A 9,615-nucleotide genomic window follows, 5' to 3' on the forward strand; every position below is an offset into this window, starting at 1 on the left:
AAAAAGAAAGCGTGGGAAGGCCCTGCAGGAAAGGAGGATGCACAAACCACTCCTGGGCTTCAAGTTCCAGACACAGTCATGGCTGAGGCATGCAGGCCACATGCTGGCCAGGCACCCACCCTAGATCATCCCTTGCAAATAGCTCTAAAGGTACAAAGACCAGAGAAAAACTGAAAAAATGAGGAAGAGAAAAAAAATCTTCCATCTTAAAACCACTTGCCAGCCCCCCTAGAAAAATGAGAAGCTAGAGGTGTAACACTGTTGCTCTGGCTCTGTGAACCCTCCTCCCACATGCTCTTTCCTACCCATCCCCATCAAAAACCTCCCATCTGGAGCCTAGTGCCAGGAGAAGCCAAGCAGCAACATGACACCAGTCCCTCTGGATCCCTCATCGATCCGGAAGGGAGGACGAGCTGCCTCCGTCAGCTCCCCACAGCCCTGCTCAGCCCTGGTGCCGCCGTGCACCCCCACAAGGACCATAGAAAGCCAAGCAGAGGATGTGGCGCTGGAGAGGACCAAACACATCCTGCCCCCCACCCCAGCACATGCTGTCCACATCCCTAAAAACACTGCTCATAGGCAGGGTGCAGAAGGGTTGGTCAAAGGTCCAGGGGGAACATGGGCAGGGCAAACAAGACACATGGGGACTATCACCCACAATGACATTCTGCTCTGGATTCCTGCCAGGGAAGCCACCCTGCCTCCTCCAGGGCACCCTGACCAGCACAGATCAGGAGAAGTAGCAGAAATGCAGGATACTGTGCCCAAGACACAGCGCTGTAGCATCTTGCAAGTCACAGAGAGATGGGTCAGACCCCTCAGCCAAGCTCTGGTCCACAGCAGGGATCATACCAGGACCTTCGTATGGCCTTTCCCTGGCTGAGGATGTGTTAATGGAAGCTATGTTTATACAGGGCATGTACAGCTGTAATTATAGGCATGATGTTATGATAACAGGAAATCCGTGCCCTGTGGAGATGCAGGCAGAGAAAGGCACGCATGGAGCTATTTGCTAATTGCCACCAACAAGCAGCCTTTTGTGCCACTGCCATTGCAGGCACACTTCCACAGGAAGTGAAGTCTCCTCCTCACCAGGCTGGAGCCATTAGCACCTATGTCTGCCTGCCCTGCCCAGGTCAATGACAAAGCCATACAGACCAGGACAGACAGAGCTTGCCTCATGGCAGCTACAGGGCAAACCCACCTGCCCTGAGACACAAGAGGATGGGCTCTGATCCACCCGCACCAAGGACTCAACTTCCTTAGGTTATAATCCTTCCAAAAGGCAGAGGTTTTGTAAATATGGTTGGAAGAGAGAAGCAAGGGGAAATTGCCCCTTGCTGGCCCTTTGCATGATACCTCTAATGTAGCTCCAATGTAGCAAGTCACCCTACGCTGGAGGCACAGCCCTACCTGTACCCATAAAGGGCCTGCGAGGAGAGCAGTCGTCCATCCCTCCCCATCAGCATCACTGAGGGCTTTCCTACCTTTTTGATCTTCCCACTCCGTGTGCCCGCAAAGACAACGGTTTGTCCTCTGTAGTCATAGGCAGCCACTGAGGGCATCCCATCCTCCTTCTCCTTATCCACAAAGAGTGGGGTCCCCTCGATGGTGACAGTCCCGCCCAGTGGCTGGTTAAAATCCTGGCCACAGAAATTGTCGTCGATCTGCAGTGGCTGTCGGAAGAAAGCAGAAGAGAGATGAGTTTTTTGCCAATGCCTCAACATGCCGGACCTCCCAGATGGCCTCCCACCTGCACCCCATCAGCTACGGCACCTTCGGAAGCCCCATCCTTTGCCCCTTCTGTCCCAGCCATCCCACCTCACCAGCCAAGGGAAGAGATGAGTTGATGCTTCCCTAACATTCCCTATGCACTGATGTAAGGCACTAGGGACAGATTCACTGCATGCAGTCCCCCTCTACATCTGAGCAAGCTTTGCAGACCAAGACCAAGGCTCTCTGTCCTCCGCATCTTACAGAGCAGCACTTACAAACACAGCATGAGCCAGCACAGCATCCCTACTCCCGCTCCATCCCCACCGCTGCCATCTCAGACACGTGGGATGCCAGCACAAGCTCCCCAGCACACACACATCCCTCTCCTCCTCATCCAGGCGCAAGCTTCAAAAAGAAACAGCTTGGCAGCGAGGCAGGAAGGGCTGAATCCTGCACCCCAGCCTTCCCCCAGAGACAAAACACTTCCCAGCCAAGGCCGTGCCAAGGCAAACGAGTCAGGGCTCCTGAAAGAGCCTCACTTCACATAGCAGAGCCTCCAGCAAACACGCTACCCACCTGCCAGCTCTGTTCCTCCTCCTGCAGGAACGTCTTTGGGAAATCCCCGCATTTTTTCCATGCTGCCTTGCCCCAGACAAGGCACTTGGCTCAGCCAGCTGTCTCCTCAGTTCAGTGCAAGCCCACGGGTCTGGGAGAAGCTTTTGCAAGCTGTGCCAGGGCAGAGGCAGAAGCAGAGCTGCACCAGCCCCTCTCCACTCTCAGGGCCACAACAACAGGGACCTCCAGCAATGACAGTCCTGACCATGGGCAAGGCAAAGCCAGAGGGATTCTCCCTGTGAAATCAGGGCTGGGGAATGGGACCAGCACCAGCTCTCACCCCTGCACTGAGCATCCTTGCCACATCACTCTGACCTGCTGAGCAGAACAACAGATTCTGGCCATGCCTATCTGTCCACATGGGCCTCCCAGAGGTCCCATACAAGGCAACAACCTCACGTGGTCACAGCAAAAGCAAAACCCCCAGCCTGCTCCAGGCAGTGAGGGGCTATGGCCAAATCCCTAAGGGTGGCAGCAAGCCTGGGTGCAGGAGGGTAGAGCACCAAGGCAGGCATGGCCGATGGGGAGACAGCCTGCTCTGATCACAGCATTTTTCTGCTTCACAAGGTTCCTTATATAACTTTGAATTTAAAGGAGAGAGAGGTTTTTTGGCAAGCAGCAGCCTCCAAATGCATGCCAGTCCCCAAGGGGTTTTAAATCCATACAGCATGTGCACAGAGCATATGGGAAAATGTGGAGCTCCCAAGCTCCACGTACGCAAGGGCAGTACAGAGCTCTGTAATTCCCACTTACTGCTGCCTGGGAAGTGCAGGTCAGCCCTGACCAGCTCCCAACAACAACCCATAGTCACCCACAGAGAGGATGGAAAACAAGGCACTTTTCTGTGCCCCAGCACAATATACTTGCAGCTACGACGGCCTCAGCCTCACCCCGCCATGGCAAGACTGCTGGCTCTCCTCACCATGCCAGCTCCAAGGCCAGTGGTCCCACTCCCGGCTGCAGTGGGAACTCAGTGCTGTGCCAGCCTTCCAGCAGGGGAGGACCGGGAACAACGCCAGCCGGTCACGTTCGGCCTCCCCGGGCGGTCTGGGCATGCTGGGCTGCTTCCTCAGTTACTCTAACTTCTGGTTTTGCTGGATGCTGAGTAAATGTACCAAGATCAACTCACTTCCCCGCCTGACTGTTGCTCATCCTTTCTGCACTGGGGGAACTCCTACAGCCAGGCATGAGAGATACAGCGATCCCAAAACAGGAACATGGGGCACCACACATCTCTGCAACCACAGGAAAAAGAGGAAAGGGGAACCAGGACCTCTCCACTCATTCTCTGAATCCCAGCCTTGCCCTTTTCTATAAGGGCAACAACACACTAAGCATCCTCTTCTGCATCATCAGGCTTGGAATTTTAAAACAGCAGAACCAAGAAAGTAATCTTCCCAGTCACAGAGTGAGATGCAAGCAATGCTCCAGCTGATACACAGTTCTTTTCCATATACCTGGGATCCCTCAGGTGCTTTGCTGAGGAAAAAAAACCTACCTGTCCCTGACAGCCCCAATAAAGCAGGCACCTTCCACCCTGCCGTCTGCAGTAGCAGAGGGGTTAAGGGCATAGCCACAAAGGTATCTAAGCCCTAGCACCCCTGGGTGCAGGTTTTGCACTCTCCGTGCTCAATCTGCAGTTTCCCCAACCCCTCAGCTGCTGAATATGCAAGAGGAGATATGTTTACGGTGTTTACTGCTCTCTGCTTTGTCTCAACATACTCTCTGGGAAATGACAAATACAGCTGCACTCCAGGATCCAGGAGCGCCCGCCGCCATGCCGACACCACCTCGATAAATAATTACACCGACAATTAGCTCATTAACAGCAAACTGCCTCGTTAGGGAAGCGCAGGCGGCACAGTGAGGTCGGGCCAAGGGCGACAGTACCGGGGTTACGGCACCCACCAACGTCCCTGGCGATGCAGGCTGCAGGGAGAGGAGAGACACAGGGATGGAGAGGATGGAAGGACAGAGGGACAGCTGTCCCACAGCAGGGACAGACATGCACCACAGCATGCAAGGGCCAGTGGATGCAGGAGGTGTCGGATCTGCAGGAGGTGTCGGGATCTGCCTGCTCTTGCATTTGCACAGGTGTTTGCAGGGACCATGGCCTCAGGCCAATTGCAAGAGGGAGGATGGGGTTTTTGGGGGGGTTGTGTGCTTTTTAAATTATTTTTTCATTTTGTTTTTATTTCTGTGCTTTCCCTTGGCATCACTCTCAGCTGTCCATTGTCCCCAGACACCCCAGGCCACCACCTGCACAGCACAGCAGGCTTCTCTCTCCCAGCACTAACTTGCCTCCCTAACAGAGGGTCAGGAAACTCGGATTTCCTGGGGAAAGGGGCCTGAAGGAGGAGGAAAGCAGGCCCACAGCATCAAGCAAGCAGGAGTGTCTCCATGACATGCCTTGTCTCATTGCCTCCCTTCAAGCCCACTTACGAGAGCAATGAGGGAGCAGACAGCACTGCGAGGCTCGCATCACTCAGCATTATTAATTAGCCGGTAATTCGCCAGTTAACACCATTATAGGCTCACCTCATCCCCCTGTGCCCCTCCAGGAGCTGCAAAGGAGGATGTGGGGGGATGCAAAGAGCAAGGCAGGAAGTTGCAGGAGGCTGGTACCAAGTGCCAGGCTGGGATGCCAGGCTTTTTGTGCACTAATCACTGCTCAGGAATAATCCCAGTGTGGTATGGTGTGTTACCACCTGCATTTCTCTGGCTGCCCCGGAAAGGATTTGGCTTATCCTGGCCCAGTTTGGGCCGGTTTGTCACCAGCCATTGCCCTGTGCCAGCAAACTGGGCAAAAAGCCCCACTGAGGAGTCAAAACTCATTTTTTCCCTGGGGCAGCCCAGGGAAAGCTAATGCCCACATCCTGATGGCTCCAGTCACTGACTCAGTCCACACTGACAGCCCAGGAGTCAAGGTCTCCAAGAACCCTAAATAGCTCCCTGCTGCAACATCTGCACTCCAGCCCACTGCCCTTTCCCAGCCCTGCCACACCAGACCCTCATCCCTCCAGTCTGGGGACAGGCACACTGGGCAGATGTGCTGAGCATGTCTGGCCACAGGGACACAGACCTCCCGTCCCTGTACTGCACAGGGAAAGAAAAGAGCCTGGCTACACACCACTAAACCCCTCTCGGTGAAACACTGTGAGCAGCCAAACCTCTGGGGGTATTCAGGACCAGTTTAGGCAAATGTGGCTGCAATGGACCAGGTGGTTCCACAAGGTGACTCTGCTGTGTGTGGGAGTCCATGCTCAGGTCTGAGTGCACCAGCATGAGGGGTCTTGCTCCTGAGCCTGCTCTGCTCCCCCTCCTACTGCCACATCACTGGATCCCAGAAGGAGAGAGAAAGAGGGAAACGGGAGACAGGAATTCACTCCACTTGCCAGCACCAGAGAGGAACCACTAATATCTCCTGAGTTATCTGCCAAGCCTGGCAGCCTCTCCTCCTGGCTCTGGCACCAGCTCTGGAGAATCAGAGCTACCCTGCAGTGCTGGGGATGAGCATCCCTTGGCCCTGCACTGCTTGAGGTCTGGGAATGTGGTGCTGGGAAAATCTCCTCCAGTATGGACCAGCCTCAGACCCTTGCTGCCATGAGGGAGCAGAGCAAGAGAACTCCTGGCACATTTTCCATATGGATGGGGTATAAGTCCCAAGCAACTACTGACTTAAGCAACTACATTCTGCCTCCTTAAAGATACAAAACCAACATGCCCTTCATTTTCTGGCCAGCCCTCACCACCAAGAGATCCATCGCTGTCATGACCCACCCCAGAGGTGGCTTTATTTTATTAGAGGCACAGAAATTCCTGCCAGAAAGAGGTTACATGCTCCAAGGCATTTGGATTGGCTTGTGCTCAGCACAGCAAGGGGCTGAGGGCTTGACTCACGATCCAGTTGTGTCTTTCTCAGCTCTTCCTCGCAGAGCAGGACAGGGACAGAAAACACCACCTGGCTCCCCTAAGGGAGGGTTGGCACTATCCAACCCAATCCATACGAAAGCAGGAGCCTCCCCATCATGGCACACATCCTTTCACCCCACAAGTAACATCTGCAAGACCCAGAAAGCACCTTGAGATCCACCTACTCACAGGGGCTGGCCACCCTGGCAGTCCCGGGAACCTCTGAGCTTAAAACCACAGCGCAGGGGGCAGACCCCACTCCCCAAACCCAGGGGACATGGAGCTGGTGGGGCACCAGGAGAGGTGATCCAGGAGTGCAGGAGGAAGCAGCGAGAAACTCTGCTGCCAGAGTCAGCAGCTGCATGACCCAACAGGCAGCAGTGTAACGATTTCATCATTTTCTAGCAAAATTGAATTAGTTCAAAGCCAAAATCTGATTTGCGAGCCCAGCACTCTTGACAGCAAACCCTTTACTTTGTCAGGCAGCTGTTAGCTGTCTCCTCCAGAACTGCAGGAAGGGCAGTGGGAGAGAAGGCAGGGCCAGGGCAGCTCCACAGGGATCCCCTGCCTACCTGCCTGCACCTAAAACCCTGCTTGAGTGAGGCTGGGGGCTTGGTGACAGGTGCTGAGCACCAGCAAGAAGGGCTTGGGGGTGGGCAATATCAAGTGTGTCAGGACCTCCACCAAACACTCCCAAACACACGCACACCAGCACCCCAAAACCTGCCTCAGCCAGGTATCTGACCCTGCCTGGGGACTTCCCAGCCCAGCCTGGTGATACCCAGTGTATGACCTCCCATTCACCCAGAGTCATAGCATCCTGCAACCACTCCTGGTTTATAACATTGCCCAGAAAAAAAAATTCAGTAATATTAACAGTTCAACTAGAAAACAAACGCAGAGAGCCGAGCAGAGATGTCCCCTGCTCCCCACCACTCATAGATCCCACACAGAGCAGCTGAGCCACAAGCAGGGACCAGATATGCCCAGGCAAGTACCAAGCAGGAAGAAACATCTCTGGGGACAGATGGGAGTGCTCTCTCAGTTGGGAATCAGTGCTCTAGGATACCAGCACTCACCTCCTGCACCTCCGGATGACAGTTTGCAGTGGCCATACTCAAAACCCACCTCCCTGACAGTACCTTGTGCCCTGTGTCCCCCTCTCCAGCACCCCACAGAGATCATGTGGTCCAGCACCCCACGGAGATGATGACCACGAACCTCCCTACCTCCCTCCATCAGGTCTGCACTCCATCCTACTGCCTCCAACACCTTCTTCTTGGCTACCACCAAGCCCCCAGGTGACATGACACTCACAAATCCACGTGTCATCCGCAAGGGACTCGACCATGGAGCTGCAGTGGAAGCCTGAGGACTACGCATCTAACCCTTCCAGCCCAACTCACTGACACTCCCCAAATCCACAGGGCAGGGGCACCAGAAACAGGCACCTGCATCATCACGGGGCCCCTTGCCTGGGACTCTCCATGGACCCGTTGCAGCCCAAATCCAGATGGCTGCCCCACCATGACACTGTGATCTCCATGAGGAATGCCACCAGGCAAACTGAGCGTCCAGCCCCAACGGGGCCAGTCCTCCCCTGGGAAAACACAGCTGAGACCAGGTCACTAGGAAGGGTCGAGAGAGAGAACACCACCAGCAGCCAGAAACAGTCTGACTTGGGTAGACACAAGCAGGAACTTACCGAGTTGATGCAGCCCAGCTCCTTATTCAAAAGCCAGGGCAGCGAGAGTTTCCCTTCCCCTCTGTAGCATGACTGGATACGCTCCTTGATCTTATCCTTGATCTTCTTCAACGTGAAGAGGCAGAGCACAGACTCCTTGGGAGGCTTAACCCTGTTTTTCTGGCCCTGGGAGAAGATGGTAAAGAGGATATCCTCCCGCTCTGAGATGCCCAGGTACTTGGCCAAAGCTTTGCCAGGCTTGGTCAGGTAGGCGTCCTGGATCAGGCGGTACTCAATGCCGTCCTGCACACAGCCGATGGGGAACTCCACGTAGGAGTAGAACTTGGGGTCGTCCACACAGAGGCGGACGATCTTGGAGGTGAAGAACTGCTCCCCAGTGGAGTCAGGAGAGGTGAGCTGGGTGTCCAGCTGCAGGGTCAGGTAGTAAACAAACTGCTCGCTGCTGAAGCTGTAAATGTAGTAGATGTCAAAGGTGGGGAACTTGGAGAGCGTATCCGAGGGGATCTTGAGCTGCGAGGAGACAAACTCATCCTGGTAGACAAAGCCAAACATCTCTGCGTTCTCCTCATTGGCCATCAGCTTGCGGCTGGAGAGGGTGGGGAAGTACTCTGACTTCCCATCAATGGGCGTCCCAATGAAGAGCTTGTTCTGCCCATTCAGCACCTCAATGATGACCCCAGACATGGTGCCCGACTCATTGACACTAGAGAGGTAGTGCTCCTTGCGGTGGTGGGGCTCACCCAGCTTGAAGAGGTCATCCAGCCGCAGGAACTGGCAAATACCCTGGGAGGCACTACCACAGGCGATCAGCCGATTCCCCGAGTAGTCCACCAGCAGCAGTTTGTTCACGTTGTTGGTGGTAACCAGACCATGTGGGCAGGACTGAACGCTGGGCGGAGGGTAACACTTCTCATTGTCCTCCACAGGTCCCGTCACATGGGTCCGCAGGAGTGTGAGGTTATTGGAGAGCTTGTAGATCCGATTGACAGCCCCCACATAGACCTCCCCGGTTTTGTTGTGGACCACCAAGTGCGTCAAGCTCCAGTCTGTAACCGGGAAAGTCCTAAAGGGAGACTTGGGGCTGCCTTCCGCCAGCGGTAGCCAGGTGCTCCCCAAGATCAGCAAAGTCCAAATGTGGATGCACAAGTGGTGCTTGAAACAAAGGAGCCACATTGCAGCAGCCTCACATCCAGCCAAGGCCATGCCCAAACCCAGCCACAAAATAAATAGAAACAAACCCAAACTAAAGGGATGAGGGAGGGAGGAGGAGCTAACAGGACACAGTCTCCTCTGCTTCCACTGTGCTCAGCATTCAGGGCATCGTGGGCACGGCCAGTCCGGTCAGCCCTAGAGGGAGAAAGACAAGAGCAGTGGGGTTAGGAGGCTTTCCAGCACAGCATCAAGCCTGTTTCACCCCACCCAGCAAAGACTCTGCTGCTTCACACTTTTCTAGCAGACGGTCCAAAAAAACATCCCCCACCACCTCCAGCCTCAGAAAGACATATCCCTGGTGCAAGGACCAAGAGGATCTGCATGATGCCAAGGACAACCCCACCTAGTTGCACAGCACTGTGCACAGTATGTCTCAACCAAGGAGCTGCCAGGCATGTGGTATCACCATCTTGGCCTCAGTCACCAGCCCCACGAGCCAGTGGCTCCTCCCGTGA

General features: G+C 54.8%; 1 protein-coding gene across 1 annotated transcript; it reads right to left on the reverse strand.

Annotated features, from left to right (window-relative positions):
* Nucleotides 1-1,487: 1,487 nt before the first annotated feature.
* Nucleotides 1,488-9,128, reverse strand: LOC103802190 (plexin-A1-like; the record flags this gene model as incomplete). Its single annotated transcript, XM_009074642.1, has 2 exons — nt 7,949-9,128; nt 1,488-1,676 (listed from the first exon to the last, which is right to left on the reverse strand). Coding segments are annotated over exons 1-2 (1,362 nt in total), but the record flags the coding sequence as incomplete, so codon positions are not given.
* Between the last annotated feature and the right edge of the window lie 487 nt (nt 9,129-9,615).

This window comes from Acanthisitta chloris, unplaced genomic scaffold, assembly GCF_000695815.1.
Source record: "Acanthisitta chloris isolate BGI_N310 unplaced genomic scaffold, ASM69581v1 scaffold42225, whole genome shotgun sequence".
Classification (NCBI taxonomy): Eukaryota; Metazoa; Chordata; class Aves; order Passeriformes; family Acanthisittidae; genus Acanthisitta; species Acanthisitta chloris.